The sequence below is a fragment of the Stegostoma tigrinum genome, unplaced genomic scaffold, assembly GCF_030684315.1.
Source record: "Stegostoma tigrinum isolate sSteTig4 unplaced genomic scaffold, sSteTig4.hap1 scaffold_437, whole genome shotgun sequence".
NCBI classification, from domain to species: domain Eukaryota; kingdom Metazoa; phylum Chordata; class Chondrichthyes; order Orectolobiformes; family Stegostomatidae; genus Stegostoma; species Stegostoma tigrinum.
The window spans coordinates 1-27,869 of record NW_026728365.1 but is presented as its reverse complement, the minus strand read 5'-3'; the positions used below and the strand labels follow the sequence as shown (position 1 = coordinate 27,869).

General features: G+C 45.8%; 1 protein-coding gene across 4 annotated transcripts in view; it reads right to left on the bottom strand.

Moving 5' to 3' along the window:
- Positions 1–27,263, bottom strand: part of LOC125447773 (BRD4-interacting chromatin-remodeling complex-associated protein-like) — a 41,370-nt gene extending 14,107 nt beyond the window's left edge. The window contains exons 1-10 of one of the 4 annotated variants that reach the window (XM_059644025.1): positions 27,223–27,263; positions 24,046–24,088; positions 19,556–19,621; positions 13,828–15,885; positions 10,700–10,945; positions 7,153–7,950; positions 5,794–6,037; positions 4,930–5,072; positions 2,772–2,900; positions 1,521–1,582 (exon numbers count right to left, since the gene is read on the bottom strand). In XM_059644025.1, the coding sequence (XP_059500008.1) occupies positions 1,521–1,582; positions 2,772–2,900; positions 4,930–5,072; positions 5,794–6,037; positions 7,153–7,950; positions 10,700–10,945; positions 13,828–15,885; positions 19,556–19,621; positions 24,046–24,088; positions 27,223–27,263 (3,830 nt within the window). The remainder of the gene's footprint in view (positions 1–1,520; positions 1,583–2,771; positions 2,901–4,929; positions 5,073–5,793; positions 6,038–7,152; positions 7,951–10,699; positions 10,946–13,827; positions 15,886–19,555; positions 19,622–24,045; positions 24,089–27,222) is intronic. The other 3 variants (XM_059644026.1, XM_059644027.1, XM_059644028.1) reach the window with 3 other exon arrangements.
- Positions 27,264–27,869: the final 606 nt, after the last annotated feature.

Sequence of the window (27,869 nt, the reverse complement as noted above, 5' to 3'; positions counted from 1 at the left end):
TCACAACCCCAGAGTGCAGTGGATGCTGGTGCGGTGAGCAAATTTAAGGAGCCAAAAGACTTTTAATTAATAAACAAATTAAAGGGTTACAATTGGCAGTCAAGAAACTGGAATGAGATTGACCACGACAGTGTTAAGTGGCGGGAGCAGGCTTGAGGGACTGAACTATCTACTCCTGCAGTTAGTTCTTTGTGAACGGTGGAAGCAAATACTATAGGCACGTTGACAGGGAGGCTGCATAAATAAATTGAGGAAAAGAAAAAGACAGATAGATATGCTGATTTGCAGGAGGCTTAATTATAGCACGAACACTAGCATAGAATTGATGGACCCAAACGGCGTTTTTCTGAACTGTTAATTTCATGTACCTCTAGACCATTCTGCACTGGTACAAGTTGTGACAAACACAGGGTCATTCAGCTCCTCAAGTTTATCTCACTGCCTAATTCGACAATGGCTGATCTGTGTCTTAGTGACATTTAAAAATATCTTGGTACCATTATCCTTCAATTTTGAAATTTTCAATTGACTCTCAGCCTCAACAATTTTTTTTTGGGTGGGAGGGTTGGCAACCTCTTCTTTGAGAGGTGAGATCTAAAAACATACAAGGCAATCTGAGGAGCAACAAGTAATTAATAAAACACCTCAATTATTAGTGCCTGTAACATAGGGAAGCTGAGGGTTAGGAGGAGAAATCGACATAGTGACTGTGTTTACATTGGCTGGACTAATAATCCAAAAGCTCAATCCAATATTCCACAGATACAGGGCCAGAGCAGAGTGGGATGGCCAGCGGTCAGCGGGCTGGGGCCAGGGCAGCCAGTGGACTGGGGCCTGGTCCGGTCAGTCTGTCACAGATGCTGAGCCCAGCAGTACATGGACAGCGAGAACACATGAGGAAACCTCACAGCATGGAGGCACTGTAGGCTCTGGAAAGACTGTTACATTTATCCCACCTTTATTTCCTTATTGAAACTGTGAAGAACTGTAATGCAGAACTTTTCTCTGTATTTCTCTACCTTTGTATCTAATCCATGTTAGTATCTAAGATTTGTACTTGAGTACAAATAGTGCCAAAGATGGGTCCTTGCATGACCACATTCTACACATTTCACTGTAATCCTGTACCGTGTGCTGGAGTACATGACCATTAACCTGATTTAAATTCTAAAATCCCACACCATCTGGTGGGATTTAAAATTTGATTAGTGAACTTGGAATATAAAGCTAGTCTCAGTAGTGGTGACCATGACAAATGTCAATTACTGTCAAATTCCATCTGGTTCACCAACGTCCTTTAAGGGAGAACGTCTTTTGTTCTTTACCCGACCGATCCGAGGCTACTGTAAATATGGTACTCGCTGCACAGCCTAACAGTTCAACAGAAATGAGGGATAGCCCACAAATGCTGGCCCTGCCTGCGATGACCTTATCTCGTGGAAGAGCAAAAATGGGATGGAGAGGGGACTGACGATTTCTGCAGATGAGCTACAACTCTTGGATTGATAAGAGTCACTTACACTGCTTCCTTTGTTGGTTTCAGGGATACTGGCACCTTCGATCCTCCCAATTTATTATCCATCTGTGAAATATATCAGGAGTAAGAAATACTTGAGAACAGATACATTTCCAATAATCACACCAAAGGAAAGCTGATGCTGGAAAACCAAGGAAGATCAACCAGAAATACTGGATATCAATAGAGGCAGCAAATTCAGGAAACAAGGGCTGTGCATGTGCACAAAGTGATGTGCAGTCTGAGGGAAGCGGTGACTCTGGACCATGGGATTATAATGCACTTCGTAATGCTGCGAGCTTCCCTTACTGCTTATCTTAAGCGCATTGATTGAAATTTTTGCCGTAATTTGGTTAAAATAATGTCGTTCAAGTTGCATCAACTATCAGGACGGTAGAAATTGGATTGATCGATCTTGGTCACTGTGTAATACCCAGTTCTTCCAGAGTGAAGCAGCCTGCTTGAGGAGCACCTCAACCATCACCTTCAATATCACAATCCCACCCCACCCCACCCCACCATCCAACACTCAGGAGCAGCAATGCTAATCATCTATAAGTTGCACTGCAACAATTCCCCAAGACTCTGACAGCATTTTCCAAATCCACAACCAATATCTCCTAGGAGAAGGGAAAGAGATATACAGGAACACCATCCCCTGCAAATTCCCCTCCGAGATCCCCACACAATCCTGATTTAAAACTACACAGTCTCCTGCATGGTGTACGGATCAATTTGAGAGTGGGTCTTGCTCCCGAGTCCACTTGTAAATCAATTTCTGTGGAAGTCAGAACGCAACTCAGTACCATCAAGCAGCTGTCTGTAAATACAGGAAATGTTCATATGGTGGGATTTTAAAATTACATCCTTAAATGGGATGGCGTTCATAAAGACAAGCATTCATCAGCTGGACTTTGATAAACCAGGGACTTCCTGCATATCATTTTCCTTTCGCGTCATTGGATCAAAACACAAGTACCAGCACCACAAAGATGCACTGGTTCAAACCAACAACTCATCACCTTTCGAAGGACAATTAGGGATGGACAACAAATGCAGGGTGAGCCGTAGAAGACTACGCTGCATGTAAGATTCAAGAACAGGTACAACCCATAATGTAAACAGGATAGTCTTTACTGCATTCCCAAAAAGATCTTGCTTTCCACTATTGAGGAGAGCAAGCACTGTCACAGAAGCAAATGCCCATCCCTGTTGGAAAGACTAGGTCAGCTGTTTTACTGATCACCCTACGTACCTGATGCGCTGGGACAGAGGTCGCTGGCATTAACTGTGTTAGCCCTTTACCAAGGAGCTGGATTTGGATTGGTCCTTTGGTCAAGTTCATATTCAGACCAGAAATTGAACTGATTACTCCAGGTTTAGTCTGAGAAAAGCCAAGAACAATTAATCCATCAGTAGGTCAATGCAGCTCGTGGGAACAGTCAGGGGAATATGGAGGGGGAAAAGAGAGTGGGAGAGACAGAGACAGATAAAGGTTCATTCAGACCCTCGCGTTTGCTCCACCATTCACTAGGATCACAGCTGATCTAACTGCAACTTCAAAACTGCATTCCAGTCTACCCCAATAATGTTTCAACCCTTGCTTAAAATGAGAAACCATCTACTTCTGCCTTAAAAATATTCAAGGATCTGGAAGTCTCTCCCTGAAATGGTGGTGGAAGCAAAGACTCAAGAAAACATTTTGCCTCATCTCTGCTTTAAAGGGGTGACACATGATTTTTAAACTTGTTTTTGACCGCTAGTTCCAGATTCTCCCACAAGAGGAAACACCTTCTTCACATTTACAATGTCAGGGGTACTTAAGATCTTCCATATTTCAATCAAGTTGCTTCTTTCTCTTCTAAATACTAGATGATTCAAATTTAGCCTATCCAAGCTTACCTTATAAGACAGCATGGCCATTCGTCATTAGTCCAGTAAACTTTGAGCTGCCTTCAGCGCATTTAGCTCCTTTCCTAAATCAAGTAGTTAATAGTATCGCACAATACTGCAGATGTGACCTTACTGGCGCTGTGAAACTGAAGCATAAATTTCCTATTTTTGTATTCAGTTCCCCTTGTGATAAAATTATAATATTGTATCAATTTTCCTAATGGTTTTGGGTCTGTGGGGGATGCTCTTCAAAGAGGCAGCGTGGACTTCTTGGCCAAATGGCCTCTTCCATATTGTAGGGATCCTATTATTCTAAATCTTGATCCACTCACTCAAACGATGGGAATTAGTTTGTAGCTTCCTGATCTCCTCTTCACGATTTATTTTCCAATTGCTCAATGATCAGCAAGTTAGAAACCATACCTTTGATGCAGCCCCTGCACTGATCATCTGGTACACCACTTAAACGTGGAGCAATTTCTTCTCTCAGATGGTAGTGAATCTGTCAAATTCTTTACGACAAGGAACTGTTAACGCTCAGGTCATTAAGGTGGAGACAGATTTTTTGATCATTAAGGTAATGGCCAAAAAAAATAGCAGGAAAGTTGAGTTGAGGATTATTAGATCAGCTGTGATCTGATTGAACAGCAGAGCACTGATGGGCTGAAAGGCCTACTTCTGCTTCTGTGTCTTTAAGGTCACTGTTCACATTTTGTCAACCAGAAAATGATCCACTTACACCCACTTTGTTCTGTGTTAGTGAGCCAACTTTTTATCTGTGCAAATATGTTCGCTCACCCGAGCTCTGATTTTCTGCAATATTCTTTGCGATGAGGTACCTTATCAAATGCTTTCTGAAATCTAAGTACAGTACATCCACAGGTTCTCCATTATTCTTGTTTTGTTAAAATCAAAGAATTCCAGTAAAATGATTCAGTGAAATAGCTCTTTCACAAGAACATGTTGATGCTGCACGACTGCCTGGTCTGTTTTCTAAATGCCCTGCTACAGTGCATTTAAAAGCAGTTTCTGATATTTTCCCTTTGACAGATGTTGCAATAGCTGGTCTGCAATTTCCTGCTTTTGGTCTTTGCTCCTTTTTGAATAAAGGCATTACATTTGCTAGCTTACAATCTAATAGAACCGGTCACGAATCTGGGGAATTTGGTAAACAAAATAAACAATCAAATTAAAGGCACTTCTTTCAAGATGCTAGGATAAACGCCATCAGTTCCTTTGAGCCCATGACTCCGCCAATTTGCTCAGGACCATTTCCCTGGACATTTGTACTTTTCTCAAGTTCCTCTCTCCTGTTCATTTCCTTATTTACAGCTCCTCCTGGAATATTACTTCTATCCTCTACGGTAAAAATGATGCAAAGTATAATTTACCGTTCACACTCATACTCATCACCGTGCTAAGGTAATGGGACACACAAAGCAATGTGGTACTTATCAATTACAAAAGCTGCAACATGAAAACAGGTTTGTCGTCATAGGTACGAAATCTACAATTGCTACCGGCAGGGCTGGCTGAATCTGGTGCTGTGCGAGAGGTTTCATCTGTATAGGGACCGCTGTTCCCTGCTGGATATGGCACGTACTTCCAGGGACTCCCCCTGAGATGATTTTGCTGTCTGGAGACCTTGTTGTGCTTGTGGTACCTGACATAATGAGGAGGATTGTGTTTAATGAGCTATAGGAGTAAAGTTGTCTCTACTAATGATGCAACTCATTGGACCATTAAATACTGAAGCAGCAACAACTTCAGTTGACCGCGTTCACACAGACTTGTCCACCCAGGTGAAACACAAACATCAGGAAACACAATCTGCATCACGGTTGCACTCAGCACTGCTCCCCTTGGGTTCTAGCCATGTAAACTGTGTTCACATCAGATGGTTGTTAATTCAAACCCCACTCCCCCAGTTTGCCACTCCTGTTCCAATACCCAGGGAGTGCTGCATTGGTAGAGATGCCAACTTCTGGATGGGACATTAAACAAAACTTCCCATCTTCCCCAACCACCCCCCGCAATTGGATGCGAAATACCCCATAATACAATCCTGACGAACATCTTGTGACTTACTCATGTCCTCAGCAATATTATCTTTACGTTGATAAAATATATTATCCAGTCATCACCTTAATGCTATTTTTGGAAGCTCCTTGTGTGTAAATTGGCTATTGGGTTTCTTACAACAGTGGCTACAAGCCAAAACAAAAAACTTCACTAACTTTAAAGATCTTTGAAGACCCCAGAGTTTGAGAGAGGTGCTATAAAAATGCAAACATCAACTCAAGACAATGAGCCGGGAAACAGAACAGAACTCGGAGCAATCGCATGTAGACAATGATTGCAGTTAATGAGTTTGTTAGCCGTACCTGCTGAGGTCGTCTTCACAAGGACAGATGTCTGTTGAAGCAGTGTTGCTAAAGCTGCTTGACCGCCCCCATGAGACTGGGACTTCATGCTGGCTGAGCTGGTGTGTACATGAGCTGGTACACTGGGAGACTGCACCTGGCTACTGATCAACATGGTGGGTGCCTGGCTGCTCAAGGGGCCAAACCCAGCCACAGTCTGGTTCGCTGCAGACTGCTTGGCCTGTAGAATTATGTTATGCTGCATCTGTTGGAGAAAAAAAAAAGATGCACAGTCATGTCTCTGGTTTGATGCTAGTCTGCACTGACTCTCAAATAATTGCACTGAATTTATAGTAAAGGGCCCAAGTGATCCATGCTAGTGAGCATGATGACCCTCTGTATGAGAAAGGGTTGCAAAAACGTTTTTTAAAACAAGCATGCTGCCAGGGTTGGAGGGTTTGAGCTGCAAGGAGGCGCTGAATAGGCTGGGGCTATTTTCACTGGACCGTCGAAGACTCAAGGGTAGCCCTATAGAGATTTATAAAATCATCAGGGGCATGGATAGGATGAACAGCCAAGATCTTTTCCCCAGGGTGGGGGGGGGACCAAAACTGGGAGGGTTTAAGGCGAGAGAGGGGAACGACTTACAAAAGGGACCTAAGGGGCAACTTTTCTGTGCAGAAAGTGGTGTGTGTATGGAATGAGCTGCCAGAGGAAATGGAGGAGGCTGGTACAATTATTACATTTAGAAGGCATCGGGATGGGCACGTGGATAGGAAGGATTTAGAAGGATTATGGACCAACTGCAGACAAAAAGAGGTCTAGTTAAGTTTGGGATACCTGGTGGACATGGACGAGTTGGACTAAAGGGTCTGCTTCCATGACGATGACTTTATTTCACCCTATGGTGCTCATTCAACAAAACTGGGAGGGCAAGTGGAAAAGGAGGAGGAGGAGGAGGAGGAAAGATTCAGGATGGGTGGTGAACAGTGCCCAGAGAATATTATCCTAACAGGGCATTAATATCTCCAAGGGAGGAAGCAAGCCAACTTGGGAAGGGTGGAGTGCCAAGAAAGAAATTCATTCTGATCAGGTTCAGTGTATTTGCATTCCTGAGAAACACTGGTGTGTGAAGTTAAGAGCTGCCAGATCAATACATTTAAACTGCTCACCTTCCTCAATCTTCACCTTTTCCCAGCAGTTTCAAAGGCCCAAGTGCAGCAGCAACCCAAACTCTACGCCAAGATTTAAATCGGTCAGTCTTCTGGACTTCTACCCCCAACTCGTTTGAAACACAGCAGGGTCCAGGCAGTTTGGAATCCTGGCCATCACCCCACCCCCTCCACCTTTCCCACCAAAGGAGAATGCAAAGGCACTCACCTGCTGTAGCTTCTCCATGATGCTTTTATGTTGGTCGGTGGGGTTGGGAATCGAAGACATGGATTGAAGTTGGCTCGTAACCATCTGGAACCGGTGCTGCTGCTCGGCTGTGAGGTGCAGCGTCTGGTAGACAGGCTGTAGAGGGGCCTGCGCTTGGGACTGGCAGTGCAGCTGCAGCTGGACATGTTGCGACTGAGACTGAGTCGGATGATGCTCGGCTGGGGCTTGGGACGGTGCTGTCGACAGGTGCAAGAGGTGGGATGGGGTCTGCACCTCGGCCTGGCTCTGGACCTGAGGGGTGGGCTGGACCTGGAGGTGTATCTGGGTGGGAGACGTCAGCTGGGCCTGAGACTGCGGCTGGGGCTGGGGCTCAGGCTGAGGGGGGTTCTGGAACTGAACCTGTACGTGTGGCTGTGACGGAGGCCTCATCGGGTGCTGCCCCTGGGGTGTGCTGTGCGGGGAGGACTGGACTTGTGTCTGAATCACATACAGGGGCTGGAGGGGCAGCTGGGACGGCGTGCAAGAGCGGGAAAGAGGCTCCGACGGTGGCCTGGACAGCACCTGGGGCTGAGAGGACGGGCGTGACTGAGGACGGGAGGGAGGTCGTGACAAAGGCTGCGGCTGAGAGGGTGGACGTGACTGGTGTGGTGATTGCATCTGATGGGGAGACTGCATCTGGTGGGGAGACTGCATCTGTAGGTGGAGCTGGCTGTCGTTCTGTGGTGTTTGAGGTAGAGGTGACTGCGAAGTAACCGGGAGCTGCTGCAAGCCTGTCTTTTGCTGTCCTGTGGCCATCTGCTGAGTGAACCAGACAAAAGTACAACGGTGCAAACTTCCATAATCCTACATCTGATCCCTACAGGATTGCACTGGGCTCTAGGTTGTTAGTCCATTCTCAAGGTAAAACAGTTTGACAAAGGAAATTAATAGAAGAAACACAGCTTGCTATTTTGATCCAAAGCAGGCCCCGATTCGAAATTTAACGCCTACTTAAATTATCTGCAGCACCCTTAATCTCAGTTGACAATTTGCTTAAGAACGTAGCCACAGTGAAACGGATGATTCATTTTCTCATCCAAAATCAAAAAAAACAAACATTCTGCACACTTTCACAGGATGATCAAGGTGAATGTTGTTGCGCAGGGAATAAAGTAGGCTTAATTTCAGGCATCCAGTGTAAGCAAACATTCCCAGGGCATACGTAGTTAGAAACAGAGTGAAGCTCTCTCTACGCTGTCCCCATTAAACACACCCAGGACAGGGACAGCACAGGGTTAGATACAGAGTGAAGGTCCCTCCACACTGTCCCCATCAAATATTCGCAGGCCAGGGCAGGATTGGATAGGGATAGCGCCAGGATAGATACAGAATTAAACTTCTTCTACACTTTCAAACTGAAAATATAGCTCCCTTGACATTGTCCCCATCAAATATTCCTAGGACAGGGCAGGGTTAGATATGGAGGCAAACTCTTCCTTCACTGTCCCATCAAACACTCCCAGCACAGAGACAGCTGTGTCAAATTTCTGACGAATGCCTCTGGTCTGAGAACAACGGTTTCTGAAATTTAACGTTGTCTTGAAGTCCCCCTGCCTGGAGCCACACTTAAATCTCTTCAGCAGCCTCCAAACCCCTAAGCTGTTACCCCACCTGCTGTGATTACACTCTGCAAATTTTTGGGCAGAAAGTAAGAATGATTGTTTTGACCTTGCAGTATTGTATGACTCAGGTGCAGATCTGGATGTGAGTTTGCTCACTGAGCTGGAAGGTTAGGTGTCAGACGTTTCGCCACCATTCTAGGCAACGTTATCAGTGAGCCTCTGATGAAGCTCCGTCGGAGGCTCACTGATGATGTTACCTAGAGTGGTGATGAAACGTCTGAAAACTAACCTTCCAGCTCAGCGAGCAAACTCACATCCAGAACCTCAACCTGACCTACAAATCTTCTCAAAACTCGTCAGGTGCAGATGCTGGCTAAGTAATGATCTTTCTGCACTGCTATGAAAAAATCAGATACAGACACATCACACAATCTGAATCTTTCTCAGGCACAAGTAAATGTGAAAAAAAGTTAAACACAGGCGAGGTAGAAAGAACAGTAAACAGCAGCTTTGAGGCAGAAGGAAGGGCAAGTGAAGAAAGCCTGCCTGGAGAGGGGGAGGTACACCAGTCTGTTACAGGCCACACACACACACACACGAGTTTTGACGGGGTTCAGTCAAAAATTGCTAGCTGCACATTTAAAACAAACAGTACGGGGCAAGATTGACAAATGGCCTTGGTAGATGTGACAAACCAGAGTCATCCCCAACCCTGGAGCGATCTCCGGCTTCTGAGCATTTTGCTCAGAACTCACTATCCTGCCTTTCTGTGAGACAGTCTGAATTAAACTACCAAAACCAGTGGTAAAGGTCAGAGATTGATTGGTATGTATTGCTCAAATTATCACCAAGCTTTAACTGGCCCGTTTCTCTGCTGAATATGCTCATTGGTCAGAGTGATCCATACTGGTATCTTTCTTCTACTTGAACCTCCTCACACCCCTCTTCATCTCACTCAATCACCAAATGACTGACCCAACTTTTCCAAACAAAAATCAAATTGGTCCCACTTCCCAGCTCTTTGCCCCGGCCTTGCCAGTATTTGTCCAGTTTGCTTTGGAAGTTATTACTAATTCTACTTCCACCAGCCTCTTCAGGCATCATGTCTCAGACCACAGCCGACTGAAAGTCTATCCCCATCTCCCACCAATTCTTTTGCCAATTACTTTCAAGACATCCTACACTATCACTGCAGCACTATCAGCATCTTCTCCCCCAGTACTCCCACACCCCACTGTGGCATAAGATGTTGCTCCTCCACACTTCATGTCAGCTCTGAAGGGTCACCTAGATTTGAAACGTTAGCTTGCTCACTCTCCACCGAAATGCCTGACCCACTGTGATCTCCAGCGTTTGTTGTTTTCAGTACAGATTCCAGCATCTGCTGTAATTTGCTCCACCCTCCAAGTTTTCCCTTGGTTACCATCCCTTCTATCACCAGAAATAATTTCTCCTTTCCTGCCGATAACATACAATATTTTGTACACCTCTTAAACCTCCTCCAATTCCCTCTGGTCTCAACAGAGCAATCACGGATTCTCCAGTTGCCCATCTGTGGGGCTAGCCATTCTGTTAAATCTCTGTTACTCCTTCACCAGGACCCTTAACCTTCCTGCATTCCAGTACTCAAATGGACACAATACTCCACAAGCTGGGATCGAGTCGGTGATCGGAATAAAACGAAGAGTCACCAGACCCAAAAAGAAAAAAAAAGTGTTAACTCTGCTTTCTTCCCAGAGTTCCTCCACAATTCCAGTTTTTCATTTCAGGTCCTGGGGACCCACAGTTCTTTTTTAATCATAGCAACAAAAAAAAGTTTCTGCCAAATGTTTTTTGACAGCTTTGTGCAGATAGTGCTGACCGTGACCCGTCAAACTCAAAGCAAGAGTTGTGTTAGTAGAAGCACCAGAGAGCAAGAGATTGGGGAGGAGGACAGGGGGGACTACCTGTCCAGCCCGTATCTGCTGGAACGGAGTGCTCGGCAGGGCGGGCAGCACTGTTTGTCCTTTGGAGTCCGCGTGTCCTGCGGGTGTGGCCGGTACCAGCCCCACGCTACTGCTGACGATAACCGAGGCAGGGACGCTGCTCGTGGTGGCAGTCGGTGCTAAGCTGAGAGGGGACGGCTGGTTCAGGCCTTTTTCCTGCTGGAGTTTCAGGGCCGCCTGGTAAAGCTGCTGCTGTTTCTGTTCCTGCTGCAATGTTCAAGACAAAGTTATCAGCACACGCTGCACTGTTAGCGAGAGCTGAACGTCACAGACTCGGTGGAAGGCTGGTGGTGATTGGGCGTGGGATGGAGAAACAAAACAAAAAGTGCAAAAACACAGGTGACGTAAAATGATAAAACACAGTGCGATGGAAGCACGTGATCTGCAGTTGGAGTTCCACCCAGGACTCAGTGACCTCCTAAAGCCTGCCGGTCGTCTCCTCTTTTCCAATTCTGGCCTCTTCCACTTCAATCACTTCACCATTGGCAACCCATCAACCCTACCTTCTTTCTCCTCTTTTAAGATGCTTCTTAAAATCCTTTTCTTTGACCAAGTTTTTCATCACCAAAAGCTCTCGAGTGGCTCAGCATTAGATTTTGTTTTGACAATCGTTCCCAAGAAGCATCTTGGGACTTTTAAAGGACCTACAGCAATGCAATTTCATGTTGAAAAACACAGTTGGCAATCATTTGGGGACAGGAGTTAACTCCCCTTGGGGTTGCGGGGGGTGGCAAGGTGCCTTTTGTTAGATATACACGTTACTCAGCTGCTGTCTTTTTAGCTTTGCAGCACCATTTGTGTTTCATTTATAACTCTATCTATCGTGTCGTGTAGTTCCACCTGCTCTGAGCTGCACTCTCTATTACATGTACCACTGCTCCCTGTGGCTACAACTGGAAAGGGCCGCCACTCCCCAGGTCCCCTGTCTCGCCTCTGACTGACCACCGAGATCTCTGGGCCCTGCAACTCAGGTGACTTTAGGATGTGAAGCAAACACACCTTATGGTGGTTGTGTGGACCTCACAACGAACCTATAGTCTAGAGTATCCTGGATTGATTTGACAAATAGGTGGCTGTGGGAAGATAAAAGAATATCCGATCCTTGTCAGTACTGCCAGCGGTGACAGTGTAAATACAATTTCCAGCAACCAATAGTTGACAGTATGATATTAAAAACTTAAAACTAATGGTTCCACTGGGCCAATGACAGGCTGGCCTTTATTTCAAGCGAAACAGAACATAAAGGGGAGAGGTGCTTCAGCTGTTTACCGTTGTGACCCCAACTTTAGACCATCTGCCTTCAGCTCCAGTCACCACCCTTCAGGAAAGGGATACTAACCGTGGATGGAGCACAGGGGCAGAGTCGCCGGAACGGCACCAGGGCCCAAAGGGTTAAATCATTAGAACAAGCTCCACTATCGTCAGGTTGCATTTGCTCAAATTTAGATAGTTCGAGGCGTGGTCTAATTGAGGGGTTGGAGATGACGACACAGTAAAAGGGAGAGAAGTGTTGTCCATTAATTGGGGGACCCAGAAAAAAAAAAGAGATGCAACTTCACAAAAAGAGAGTTTGCTGCTCTGAAAGCTTTTGATTGTAAATAAACCTGGACTATAGCCCGGGGTCAAGTGACTTTTGACTTTGTCCCCACCCCTCTTCCGACACCAGCATCTCCACACACGTGTGCACATGCTCAGGCAGTGTAAAACCCAAATTCTTGCCTTCCAAAAGAGGACTAGTGCAGAGGATTGGCTGTAGTTTAAGACTGAGGCTTATGTGGATGTGACCTGCATTGCTGTTCCCTTGATAATGCCTGTGCCTAGTACCTGAGGCAGTGATCTCTGAGGCGAGAGAGATTTGCCTTAGACCCTGATGCTACCCAAACCCAGGTACTCACTGGTCAGGTGCTGCCACTGTGAGTCAGGAGAAACAAGGTGACACTGACTTAAAACCTCCCTCATTCATCGCTGTGACTACAAGTCAGGTGACCCCAGATGAGATGGCTGATGTGCAACACACCACAAACAGAGCTGGGGCTCAAGGGAGACAGACAGAAACTGTAGTGGAAACATGTGCCTTAGAGCTCATTCATTTCAGGAAAGACAGGCCAAACAATCTTCCACAAGAGAAATCAGCGAACCACAGTCTGCAATTAGACTCATATTCCAATTCCCGTGTGCCTCAGCTCAGCATCTTACTTTGGCGAATCTCTATTCACTTTTTGTTTAGCCACAATCTAATGGAATGAAAGACAGACGTGAGAGATCGAGTAGCTTCCTGCAGCACCTATGTTCTGGCACAATTATTACAGCTTAGGAGCTGAGAGGAGTGGTTGTAATTTATTTTCCTCTCCGCAGGAGTGGTAGCGTCAAACAAGAGTGATTAACATTCCATCCATCATATATTCCTCACGCCTGGTTGCTGAATGCACAGCTTTGTCTGGCACCAGGACTGAAGAGTTGCCAAAGTCCTGATTTAGATCTCCAGCCTCTCTGTTCTCAGCCAGATCAATCAGGAGGAGACTGACAGGGTGACTGCCTGGGGTCCCTGGTGTGATTTCAGCCTGCACACGTGAAATGGACAGAACGGTGAGGCCTCTTAAACTCAGTCAGGCCCTGGTATGACATCCCCTGTGCCCAGGCATTGCAGAATGGCTGCTGCCTGCTGGATTTGATTCCCAGTGGTGGTGGAAGGTGAGAGGAAAGCTAACTGTAACATCTTTAAAGGGGAGCGACAGTCTCGTGGTATTAATTGTCTAGCAATTAATCCAGAGAGTCTGGTAATGTTCTGGGGACCTGGGTTCGAATCCTGCCACAGCAGGTGGTGGAATTTGAATACTATAAATGCCTGGATTTGGAAGTCTGATGAGGGCCATGAATCCGTTGTCGATTGTCAGGGGAAAACCCATCTGGCTCACTAATGCCTTTTCCGGAAGGAAACTACCATCATCCAGAACCTCAGCAATGTGGGTGACTCTTAACTGCCCTCTGGGCAATTAGGGATGGGCAATAAATGCTACCTGGTCAGCGACACCCTCATCCTGTGAACGAATAATTGAAAAAAAAGCTGCAATGAAATATCACAGCCTTACCTGCTGGAAGAACATGTCAGCTGCATCTTGGCTGATAACTCCTGCAGATCCTTGCTGGCTGATGATAATTTTCCCCGGTGTTTGCACCATGCTGCTGCTGCTGGACTGAGGGGCCAAGGCTAATTGCGTCTGGCCAGGTGGCGGTGGCGGCGGCTGTGGCTGCGGCGAAGGCTGAGCCGGAGACGCAATGGCAGTCTGAACGGTCAGCAAGGAGGGCTGCCCATTCCCGAGAGCCATCAGCCCAGGGCCGGGCCCCGCCTGCTGCTGGATGACACTGGAACTCGGGGCGCTGCTAGCCGGCTGCTGGAGGCTCACCGCCTGCCCGAGGCTCTCTCCGCTGTTCAGCATGGTGACCTGGTTGGGCAGCGTCACCCCCTGGATGACGGCCGACTGGCTCTGCTGGTTGATGGCACCTCCGGCCAGGGTTGCCTGGACGGACGCTGACGTCTGTGGGTTCAAGCTGTTTGCCAAAGAGACCGGCATCTGGAAGACTGCGGATTGACCCACAGGGCCAGGCTGCAGCTGGATGGGGGCAGACAAGATGTGGGTCGCTCCGTGAGCATTCTGGGCTGCTATTACCTGGCTCAAGTTCAGCTGGCCAGCAAGGTTCTGGTTGGTCAAGATCTGAGCTGGCAAGGTCTGGTTGGCGATCAGCTGGCCGGCTGGACCCTGGCTGGCAATGATGTGGGTCGCCGGTGCTTGGCCACTTGGAGACTGGGCAGTCAGTATCTGCCCACTCACATTTGCCTGCAAGGCGGACAGCTGTTGGGAAAGAGGGACAGCCGAGGCACCCGACAGCTGACCTTGCAGGAGGAATTGGTTCTGGTTCTGAAGCATAGCCTGCTGCATGTGTTGAGGCTGGATGACAATGCTGCCTCCCTGCAGGTGCAGGCTCAGGGATTTGCCCAAGGCTTGCTGCTGGGCCTGATGCTGCTTGAACACACTGGAGGAGATAGTCTGGGGGAACCCAGTCCCAGAGGCAGAGAATACCACATTCTGCACAGGTTTCCCTGCCATGAAAGTCACGTTTTGTTGGGCCTTTTGCTGTTGTTGCTGCTGCTGCTGCTGTTGCTGCTGCAGTGAAGTTTCGTTCTGGATGGTCAGTGCAGTGTTGGTGGGAGCAAACGGCTTCGAGCTGATCTGAAAGAGTTTGTGCTGGATGACTCCTCCCGTTGGCTTTGGCTGGATCGGAGTCGGGGTCCTCTGGATGATGACGTTTTGGGCCGAGAGCGGAGCCTGCATCATGGGATTGCTCACAGTGGGCCTGACCGTCAACGCCTGGCTTGCCTGAGCGATGGATGTACCGGCAAAGAGAGAATTTCCGTTCAGCGCTCCAGGAGGAGCGCTCTTGTGGAGCACGAGCCCAGCGTTGGGCGGCGAGACCCCAGCAGAGTTCAAGGCCACTTGTTGCTGGTCTGAAGTGGGCGAAGATATGTAGCTCCCGACTGGCACAGTGGTCACCTGTGTGGGCTGCCCTGCCTTCGTGATGATCTGTTGAGCTGGCTGGTTGATGGTCATGACCGACTGGTTCGACAACTGCCCGAGCACTTGGATTTGCCCGATGCCCAATGTCCCGGAGGGGCTTCCGTTCGGCAGTCCCTGGAGATTGGAGACGGGCTGCAAGGTCACGTTGCCCAGTCCGACTTGCTGTAAAAAGGGCTGAACGTTGATGGCCTTGTTCACAACTTGGCCGCCGATGGTCTGTTGTTGGATCAGCGTCTGCTGGGCAAGGACCGTGGGCTGCTGCTGCAAACCAATCAAATCAGCACTGGTCGAGAAAAGCTGGGAGGCGTCAGCTGCCTGCGATACTGGCTGCAGGGAAGGGAAGTGGAGCGAGGCAATGTCCAGGTCAGCATCCTCTTCTAAAGACTGCTCGGTGATGTTGGCCTCTTGCAAGCTCTGCTGCAAGATATCACACGGCTGGTCAGAATTCTGCAAGTTGGAACCAGGAGATGGTCCGAGGATATCATCTTCCAGGAAATCGAGGTCCACTGCGCTGGAGGAATTCTGAGTCTGTCCGCTGTTCAAATGATTAACAGTCGTATCCTGTACATTAAGCTGAAAAAAATTCAATACATTAGCAACTCTCAATAAGATTCTCCAGTCCAAAATAATTATCAGTCAAGGATCACGGTGACATTCACGCAGCAACTGGAACATGACAGAATCACTTTAAATTGGAATGTGAATTGAATAACAATAGAATACATCATTAAAACACTTCCACAGCACCTTTCATATTAAAGGTATCTAGCTCTGGGCATCACATTTTAGGAAGGATATTAAACAATAGCGAAGGTACAGATTTACCCAAATGACAAAGGGATGAGGAACTTCTTTTTTAAACAAAAATTGTCAGGACGTGGGGAAAGTGGTAGGTGTTTCCCCATCCTCAGTGCCCTTCGGTCGACCAAACTGATCTGGGATCGGAATCACGTATGCACCAGATTTCCTTCCCTCGTGGACATGAGCGAATCAGATGAATTTTCATTACAATCAAGGAGAAAGATACCAATAAAGGTCTCTTTCAATTCCAAGTTTTTTGAAAAATTAAGTGAATTCAACTTCCAGCAGCTACAGTAGGCAAGGCCTAGTGGTATTTTCGCTGGGCTGTTAATCCAGGGACCGAGGTAATGTTCCAGGCACTCTGGTTTGATTCCCGCCACGATGGGCGGTAGAATTTGAATTCAATAAATATCTGGAATTAAGAGTTTAATGATGACCACTGTCGAAAAACCCATCTGGTTCACAACAGATCATCGCGAAGGCAGGGCAGCTGAGGTGACCACTGCGCCAGTCGGGAGCTACATATCTTCGCCCACTTTGGGCCAGCAACATGTGGCCTTGAACTGTCCTTTAGGGAAGGAAACTGCCAGCCTTACCTGATGTGGCCTACATGTGACTCCAGGCTCACAGCAACGCGGTTGGCTCTTGACTGCTCTTTGGGCAATTAGGGATGGGGCAAGAAATGCTGCCTGGCCAGCAATGCCCTTGTCCCATGAATTAATAATTTTAAAAAATATAGGATTTGAATCGGAATTCCCCCCCCCCCCCCCCCCCCGCCCCGCCCAAGCCTGGTAGTTGGCCTATTGATATTACCACTGGGCCACCATATCTCTCTAAGGTCACATGCAAAGACTGAAACTGCTTTTTGTGTGGCACTGAAGGTGAAGTGGAGACTGAGGAGATGTTCAAAGCTATGTAAGGTTTGATACATGGAGAGAGAAACAGTTTCCAGGGGCATCACAATCAGTAATCAGAAGACACGGATTTTAGGGAACTGGGAACGGAAGCAGACAGGAGATGGGAGAAAAATTTCCAATGCAGTGAGTCACCAGGATCTGGGATGTAAGACAGTAAAAGTTGCCATAGTCCCAAAAGACCTCAGCGCACCCTCATTAGTGAGAGGAAGATCACCGTTATGGAGTTTAACCCGAGGGTCTCCGAGCCTCAGGTAAGGAGCAAGATTGTGAAGATGGGCCCTTCATGGTAACCTCAGCCAGTGCAGGAATTAAACCGGTATTGTTGGCATTCACAAACCACAGCTGCCTGCAATGTTGCACCTGAAAAGGGCAGTGGAGTTAGATTCAACAGCAACTTTTAAAAGAAAAGGAAAGAGGAAAAGTACTTGAGAAGTGAAGATATGGAGAGCTAAAGGGGAAGAAGCAAAGAATACAAGAACCGGGAGACCATGGCGGAGGGTGTTGTTTAGGCCACAAAGCAGTGTGCGCAGTTCTGGATGCTTCACAATAGGAAAGGTGCCATTACACTGCAGATGGTGCAGAGGAGACACAGCACTACGCTGGCCTAAGTTGCTATGAAGACAGACTATAAAAGGCTGGGGTTGTTTCCCATGGAGCCCAGAAGGATGTAGAGCGATGGGAACTGCAGAGGCTGGAGAATCTGAGATAAAGTGCGGAGCCGTATGAACACAGCAGGCCAAGCAGCTCTTCACAGCACCCGCGAGATGCTGCTTGGCCTGCTGTGTTCATCCAGCTTCACACTTTGTTATCTTGGATGCAGAGAGTCTGTTTGGCCAGGTGTGTATGATTCTTGGCCCCGAAATTACAAGGCTATAGATTCAATTCCCACGCTAAGACTTGGGTTGAAAATCTCTTCTGGTAATACAGCAGTGAAGGAGTGCCACATTTGCAGGACAAACTGTACTTTGGATACAAAGTCAAAAAGGAGGTCCATTTGCATGATGAGGGAGGTTCCTCCTGCATTACACTTCTCCCATGGCTGGATTTCGAAAACAAATGGAATTGGTCATTCGCTGTACCTGCTGGCACCGAAACAGATGGAAAGGCAAGTGACAAAGTCATTGCAGGAGAGTACAAACAGGTGCAGAAAGTGGGTAAGAACTCGGTTAGTGGAATAGAACGTGGGAGATGCGAGGTTATGCACTTTGCCAGAAGGAATATAGGAGGTGAATATTATTTAAACCGAGAAAAATTGCAGACAGCCGCAGCACAGAGGGATGTGGAAGTCCTCATGCATAAATCACAAAAAGCAAACATACAAAGTTCAGCAGGTCATAGGGAAGGCAAATGGAATTTTGGTCTTTAATCCTAAGGTTACCTAGAAAAATAGGTAAGTTGTGAAAAAAACTACACAAGGCTACACTTGTAACACAGTGAATAGTACTGGTCCTCTTGTGTAAAGAAATCTACAACAGCAGAAGAGGCTGTTTGGAAAAGGTTTGAGGGGTCGATCCTGGGTATTGAGGGATTTTCCTCTGAGGAGAAAAAGACAGTAGATTGAAGAGATAGCAGGAACTGCCAATGCTGGAGAATCTGAGATAACAAGGTGTTGAGCTGGATGAACACAGCAGGCCAAGCAGCAGAGGAGCTGGAAGGCTGATGTTTTGGGTCAGGACTCTTCTTCAGAAACGGGCCCATTTCTGAAGGAGGGTCGAGGCCCGAAACATCACCTTCCCTGCTCCTCTGATGCTACCTGACCTGCCATGTTCATCCAGCTCTACACCTTGTTATCTCAGAGAGTAGACTGAATCTGTACTCAACGGAGATTAGAAGAATGCAAGGAGATCTTATTGAAACATAAGATTTTTAAGGGACCAGATCAGGAAAACCTGGATGTGTTGCTTTTTCTTGTGGAACAATTTAAGATCAGAAACCCTAATCTCTGGGTAGTGTGTCTGCTGGTTAGGACAGAGAAAAGGATGAATTTATTCTCACAGAGTAAGAAATCTATGGAATTCTTTAGCACAGGGGACTGTGGAGGCAGGATCAAGAGAGAGTTAGACAGATTTTTAATCAGGAAGGGAATCAAGGGGAGATGACAGGAAAGGGGAGTTGACGATTACCAATTGCTACTGAATAGCAGAGCAGACTCAAATGGGCCAAACACTCAATTGCTGCTCTTATATCTGATGGTTTAAGTTGGTTCCTCCGGTTCCCGTGACCGTCACCAAACTCACTACTGAAGACTGACCAGTTTAGGTGGTGGTCAGTGGGGATGGGGGTTGGGAGAAGAGGTCAGAAGGTTTGAAGCAGAAACATGAAAATAAGCCCTGGTCGAATGTCCAGTATGATGCACACCAAAACACACATCAATATGCCAAAGATTTACTGCAGTTGAGAATTTAACAAATTCTTTGCAATTTCCTTAATCTCTGAAGCCAGCATTCAAGACATTGCATGTTGCATCAATTTAAAATTCTTTGAGGCCCAAGTAACGGAAGAGGAGACTAAGAGCGAAAACTTACAGATGCGTCAGTGAAGAAGGCGCTGGCAGGATCGGCTGTTGTATCAAGGAGATCATCGCCATCGAGCTGTTTGTTAAAATTTAGAACATGTTTACAAAGAGAACAAACACCACCCTCAGGCCTTATTGTTGTGAACACATGGAGTAAAGTGACAGTCCATGTAACGACTGGACTACATAATTATACCCAACATTAAAGAAAACCGAGGTTTCAGGAAATGACCAAGAGTCAGACAAGATTTAAAGTTAAGACTTTGATGTAACATACAATTTGAAAGCAACATCAACTAACACAATTCAGTCAGTAACTTGGAACCTAAATACTACAAGATCCTCCATTTAACATTTAAAACAGTTGAAACCTCCCTTCACAGTTATACTTTACTCTGTCCTGTAAGCAGTCACACTATTTTTCATGAACCAGGCAAGGCGATTCATAGCTCTTTCTCCTGACAGATAAATTCTAATCTTCAAACTTTCAGTGTGGATGACCCCAGAGATGCCTCACTCTAGTCAACGCCAGGTGAATCTTCCAGCCTTGTTTAAACCTACATAACCAGCTTTCACTCACTTTCATGACTGATGAGCAACAAAGACTTTCTGCTTCTCGCTTTCTCCCATACTTGCAGACTGACTTTGTCCGAGGGAAATCTGCAGCCTGATCCCACAGTAGCTTATTATGGACTCTTCCACTGTTACAGTCCATCCCCATGACAATGAATCCAACTGGAACTCATAACAAGATAGGATACCTAATTAGCAGTTCTTCAACCCCCTACTTTATTCTTTCTTGGAATCAGGCAGTTTAAAATATAATTGTTTTCAAAATCTGACATTTGCAACTTTCCTTGTACTTGGAAGGGTTGTCAAAACACCTGCCATCTTCTTCCTAATGGACCCCCTTTTTAATCTTTAAGAACCAATTCATTAAAGCTTGCTGCCAGGCACAATTCAGAACAGGAAGCATGAATGCCACTATTCTTGATTCTTTACATAAACTGAAAGAGCTAGGCCCAAAACATTATAATCTTAATAGCCTCATCTGCAAATATGATGCGGAGATGCCATGTTAGACTGGGGTGAACAAAGTCAGATGAAGTGAGGAGCAGCGTTTCAAAAGGTTGCGATTTTAAATAAATCTGTTGGATTATAACCTGGTGTCAAGCGACTTCCGACCTCATCTGCAAACGCAAGGGTTATAAACAATCAAACACACAGTTTCGTTGGCTTCCAGAGTTTAGCTGGGAGATGTTGAGATACCCTTTAGAGAAATATTGGGAGGTCTCTGTTTTTAAGCTGCTGACCAGCTGTAGTTGAAAACGGTTGTGCCCTACAGCATCAGAAATCGGAATAATCCATGTCTGTCAGCACAAATTTAGAAACTGACTCATTCTCAGCTGGGAGATAGCTTAGGAACTTCACACAGTAACTGAGCACTGGGAGGTTCTTTGGGGGCAACCGAGAGGGGGATGGCCTGTGTTTAAGACTGCCCCAACTTGCAGACAGCACTGTACCCTGTCATCCCTTACAAAATCTTCAAGGACTGTGGCGGCGGAGGGGGGGGGGGGGGGGGTCACTGTGCAGGGCATGTGCCAGTCTTCAAGCTGGCATCATGGGCACAAGGATAAGCAAGGCAAGTAAATATGGCAGCATGGCGGCACACAGTGGTTAGCACCACATGGCAACAGGCATCCAGGTTCGATTCCACCCTCTGCCGACTGTCCGAGTGGAGTTTGCACGTTCGCTCTGTGTCTGCGTGGGTTTCCTCCTGGTGCTCTGGTTTCCTCCCACAGTCCAAAGATGTGTGGGTTAGGGTGGATTAGCCGTGCTAAATTTCACAGTATCCAGGGCAGGATAGGCAGGGATAGGGTGGGGGGGTGGGTCTAGGCGGGGAGCTCTTCAGTAGGTCGGTGTGAACTCAATGGGCTGAATGGCCTGCTTCTACACTGTAGGAATTCTATGGTCATTCTACAACAATGAGACTGAGGCAGACAGACACTGACACACCCCTCTGGCCTTGTGCCAAACATGGAAATGGATGTGACTCATCAGTGTTCAGTGGGACAGGAAGGTGCAGTATCACTAAATCAGTTACTTCACACTGGCTCCACTGCTACTTCACCACAGAGGGAAGTGAAAGCGCACTCAAAAAAATAACACTTTTCAGATCAAAAAAAGTGAAAAATAAACAAACACTGAGCCACACAGACATGAGAAGAAAGTCTGGAGGCGCTGACTTGGACCATTACCTCCACTGCACCAGGAAACTTCTCAGAGTGAAAACCTGCACTTTGGCGGTATTTTTTGAGCAGTGAGGGGCACGGGGTGGTGGTAAGATATTGGGTGTAAACGAAGGATCCACTTCATTTCAAACTGTAGCACAGATATGTACAATTCCTGACACCTACAGAAACTGCGCAGTGTGGATGTCACTGTGATCAAATTAATAAGTGTAGAAGAATGAGAGGAGATCTTCCTGAAACATACAACATTCCAAAAAGAATTTGACAAAGCAAATGTTGACTGCATAGTTCTCCTCATGGGAGTAATCAAGAAATAGGGGGACACAGTTCGGAAACAATGCATCTCCCCATTTATGAGCTGGATATGGGGATACTTTTCCTCCCAGAGTCATTAATATTTGGAACTCTTTCCCAAAATAAAAAGACAGAGACTGGATAATTAATTACACTAAGGCTGAGTTCAGACAGGTTCACGAGATACAAGTAATTCATGAATCGTGGGGGTCAGGCAAGTAATAAGAGTAAAGATAGCAATCAGATCATGCATGATCTAATCAAATGGTGCAGCAGGCTCGGTGGGCTGAGTGGCCTACTTACACTACTAGTACTTATTAAGATAATACATTTTGAGAACAAAAACGAAGGAATTTAGGAAGAAGATTTGATATTTTGTCAAGTTGCAAACTGGAATTTGACATCTGCTGGGAATAAAACAGAAATGAAGTAGGTGGGAGTGTGGGTTGCATAAAAGTCATGTGTAGGCCACTGGCAACAATCTGTGGGAAACTGCACATTGCAATACTTATACAATCTTCAATTTCAGTGCAATGCTCTGCAGGAAAAAATTCTGGAGAGGACATACAGCTGGGAATGAGGGAGCTCAGTAAATGGAACGATTGGAAACATTTTAGAGATTGCTCTCCTCGGAGCTGGCAAGTTTAAGGGATGATTTTGAACGTGCATGGGTTTTGCTGGATCACGGGTAGACCGGACGGCTAAGGCAGCATTTAGCACACTTGCCTTCATTACTCAGACCTTTGCGTATAGGAGTTGAGGCATTACGTTGAGGTTGTAGAGGATAATCGGTGAGGCCTCTTCTGGAGGATTGTGCGCCGTTCTAGTTGCTCCGCTATAGGAAGGATATTATTAAACTGGACAGGCTTCAGAAAAAATAACCAGGATATTGCCAGGAATAGAGGGTCTGTGTTATACAGAGAGTATGGATAGCCTGGGAATTTTTTTCACTGCTGCATAGGAGATTGAGGAATCACCTTATAGGAGGTTCATAAAATCACGAGAGGCATGGATACAGGTGAATAGCAAAAAAGGTCTTTTCCCAAGGGAGGAGAAGTTCAAAACTAGGGGCAGATTTTTAAGATGAGAGGAAGCAGATTTAAAAAGGACATGAGCAGCAACTTTTTAAAACAGAGTGTGGTTAATGAGTGGAATAAACTGTCAGAGTAAGTGATGAATGCAGGCACAGTTACAATATTTAAAAGACGTTTGGGTATGTTCATGAATAAGAAAGGTTTGGAGGGATATGGACCAAACATAGGCAAGTGGGTCTAGTTTAGTTTGGGAACATTGTCGATGTGGACTAGTTGGACCAAGTGGTATGTTTCCATGCTGTAAGATTCAATGACTAACTGGGGAGAAACTTTCCATTGGAAGTGGTCAGGTGAGCATACATTTACAATAACGGGGAAAACGGAGACATTTCTTCAGAGACGGCTGGAAGCACAGATTTGAAAAACAATTGTTGAAAGGGACTCTTATTCCATGAAACTTTAAAATGGCAACTGGACGGGTGCTTAAAAGAGAACCAAGTTGCAGGGTCTTAGGGAAGGAAGTGGTGCAGAAAATTTAAAAGCCCAACGTTTTCAAACAGGCAAACATATGATAGGCTGAACTGAACTGCAAGGTTCCAAGATAACAAGGTGTGGAGCTGGATGAACACAGCAGGCCAAGCAGCATCTTAGGAGCAGGGTCTGGACCCCAAACATCAGCTTTCCTGCTCCTCTGATGCTGCTTGGCCTGCTGTGTTCATCCAGCTCCACACCTTGTTATCTCAGATTCCCCAGTATCTGTAGTTCCTACTATCTCTGCAAGATTCTAAAGCCACTTTTCTCCACCCCCACCCCCTCAAAATCATTGAAACTAAGCTCACAAACACATGGGACTCTCCCAGCAAACACCACACACACACACACACAATTCCAGTTTTGGTACAGCAGCAAACTATACTCACCTGGTCTGAACCATGCAAAAAGTCATTCAGAGCTTGAGGGTCACTGGAAAGGGAAAAGATACACATCAGTAACAGCTGAGCTTTCCAATTACTTCAGAAAACCACAGAAAGCTAGAAGTGATTGGAACAGAAGACAACCGATTACAGGGAAATAAAAAAAGGCACAAACCAGTCAATGTGAACAAGAGATAAATACTGCAGGATACTTGAAAACCAAAATTAAAAATGGAAAATACTGGAAATATTCAGCCGGTCTAGCAGCATCTGTGGAGATAGAGAAAAAGTGTACACTTCAGGTCAATTAACTTCTGCTCATAAAAAGAAACTGAAATGGTTTAACCATTAGCAATGACCCTGTCTGGGGGGGAAAAAAAAAGCAACAAAAATAAGACTACCATAAAGGGATTTGGGAGCCCTAGTTCAGGATTCTCTTATCATTAACGTCCTGGCGCAGCAGGCAGTTAGGAAAGTAAATGCAATGCTCGTATTCATTTCCAGACAGCTAGGATACAAGAGCAGGGATGTGATGCTCAGGCTGTACAAGGCTCTGGCCAGATTGCATTTGGAATACCGTGAGCACTTTTGGGCACTGTATCCAAGGAAGGAGGTCCTGGCAGAGGGTTACATGAATGACCCTGGGGATGAAAGGCTTGCCATAACAGGAATGTTTGAGGACTCTAGGTCTGTGCTTGGAGTCTTGAGGGATGATGGGGGAGCCTGTCTGAAACTTACAGAATGCTGTGACACCTGCATATAGTGGATGTGGAGAAGATATTTCCATTAGGAGGAGACACTGGGACCCCGAGAGTATAGTGTAAGAGTGAAGGGATAATTTTTAGAACAGAGAGGAGGAGGAATTTCTTCAGCCAGAGGGTGGTGAATCTGGGGAACTCCTAGACGTAAAGAGCTGCAGAGGCCAAATTATCAAGTGTCTTTAACAGAGGTAGATATGCTCTTGATGAGTAAGGGGATCAAGGGTTACAGGCAGAAGGAATGGATCGAGCAACATAACAGCCACAATCGAATGCCAGAGTAGACTTAATGGGCTGAATGGCCTAATTCTGCTCCTATGTCTTTTATTGTTAGAAGACTATTACACTGATGGTGAACTTTACTTTCTTCAAACAAAACAGGGGGTTTTATTGACGGAGGATGCCTCCAGAAATTTAGTCAGAAAGTAGTTTTGCAACTAAAAAGATTAAGAATAGTTAAGAAAGGTAAGCATCGACAGTATGCTGTCGGAGCTCCTCTGAGTGGAACAAGTTGAGGAAGGCATGACCGTGGAAGCTTTACTTCTCATTTGGTATTGTGCTGTTTAAAACAAAAGTAAACAGCCACTCTGTTAGCAGAGGATTTACAAAACTCTTGGCACATAAAACCAAGAGGGTGGAAAAAGATAACTGATAGATAAAATCTAGTCAGCCTTCCTAGGCTTCATTCATGTTTAAAAAATTACACAAATCCAATCTGCACACAGAGTGATTGTAATCTAAACAGGGGAGAGACAATTGTTGACTTTCATCCCCTACAACACATTTGAATACATCTAACGCTAAAAGTGTCCTGTCTCTGCTGTCTATAAACGTCCAACATCAAATGAGGATCTGTAGCCTCAGTCCATTCACTGATTTTGCAGTGAAAAACGTAAGTAAACTGAAAGGACACAGTGAGAAAACTGTAATGCCATAATGGCCCAGCAGGGGACATCTTTTTAAATGCTGGTCTGAGTTACATTAAAGGCCATGATGCATTGGACTGGTGTGGACAAGTTCAGAAATCACAACACCAGGTTATAGTCCAACAGGTTAAGAAGTGAGGCTCCACAGTTCTGTATTTTCAAATAAACCTGTTGGACTATAACTGGGTGTTGTGTTCTTTTTATATTAAAAGGGAGAGTGTAGTGAAAACTTTGTTTCAAACTCAGTGTGGTCCTTGTCCTGGGAGTGTTTGATGGGAACAGCGTACAGACAGCTTTACTCTGTATCTGACCCTGTGTTGTCTCTGTCCTAGGAGTGTTTGATAGGGACAATGTCGAGATAGCTTCACCCCGTATTGCACTGTCCCTAGAAGTGATTGATGAGCAGAATGTAGAGAGAGCTTTACACTAAAGAATCCCATGCTGTACCTGTCCTGAAAGTGTTTGACAAGTTATATAGGCTTGCTTAGGTTCTGAAGACATTCCGCACCTCAGTAAAAATTTTCATCTTCAAATGAAGAAAAGAAAATTACAGGAAGAATTATGAGCAGAAAACTTTTGGGGGTGTGGCTCATTCTTTAATGAGAAGTCAGTAAAACCTAAAGTTTACAAAATCATCAAATTCAACAAAACCTATGAATTCCAGGAGTGAAAGTGGGGTTTGAACTTAGACCAATAGGAGTTTCGATGACAGATCCACTATTTCATTAATTGCATACAAGAAGATGAAGACAGACATTTAAGCGGATTCTGAAAGTAAGGCAGGACTACAGTTACTGAGGGATAATTCCCTTCATGCAATAATTAATCACCAAGCCTTCTTGACAGAGATCACACAGGGACTTTTCCTTTTAAAATGTTATATATTTGACCCATTTTGTTGCTTTGTCTGATCAGTCAGTCCCTGCGTTGGTACAGGTTAGAACTCTCCAGCTACGAGCATGGTGGCTCCCTTGCTCAAATCTCTGGCTTCTGCTGCATTAAGGTAGGGGAAATTAAGGATTAATTAAGATAAATTAAATATCCCACTATTAATGTTAAATTAACCTGAGCAGTTTTTCAGCTGCTGAAATAATTCCTTTGTGATGACCTCTCTGGTCAGAAAGCTCATGACTATTCCCAAGTCAAACCTCTTACAGAATAAATTGTGTGAAGTATAGTTGACGGGAGGAAGTGAAATGATTGGTGGGGAGGGGTGGAGCTTCCCAACTTCAGTTTCAACATCCCTCCAATCCACAGCTGGAAACTCAATTACTACCCCCTCGATTTGCCTGTCAGATAGTTAAAACATAAATAATCAAACAGAAATGCTACTATACTGGAGCGACACAAAACCCCAACTCCCCACAGTATTTTGGCCAGGGACAGCACACTTCACATGAATTGAAGGTTGCCCCAAACACAGCGAGGAGGAAATGAAAGCTAATAGTCATTGTTATTTACCTTTTTTTTTAGGGTTTTTTTGGAGATGAAATACATACCAAATTACGTCTAACAGACAACGTCCATCTTCATCATCCATGTCAACTGTGAAAACAAAACACAATAACTAAAGTGCTCCTGCCATACCAATTTTACAAAGGAACTAAGTGTTTATATAGAATCCCTCAACTTCCAGGCATCCCAAAGCACTTTAAGTCAATGATGTGCTTCTGAAGTGTCAAAATCATTAACAGCAAATTATTGGGCAGAACTCTCCTGCCTGTCTGAAAAATAATGCCGTAGAGCTCTTAGGCCCAAGTGAAGGGACAGACAAGGTACGGTGGCTCAGTGGTTAAGACTGCTGCCTCACAGCGCCAGGGACCCAGGTTCGATACTAGCCTCGGGGTGACTGTGCACACTCCACACAGACATTCTCCTCTAGGTGCTCCGGTTCGGTCCCACAGTCCAACTATGTGGATCGGCCATGGGAAATTCCTCACTGTATCCATGGATGTGCAGGGTGGGTTAGCCATGGGAAATGCAGGGGTTACAGGGATAGGGTGGGTCTGAGTGGGATGCTCAGGGAGGTTCAGTGTGGGCCAAATGGCCTGCTTCTACACTGTGGGGATTCTATGAATACATCATCCATCATCCAAAAATCAGCATCTCTGACAACGCAGTACACCTTCAGAACTACAGCTGGAGC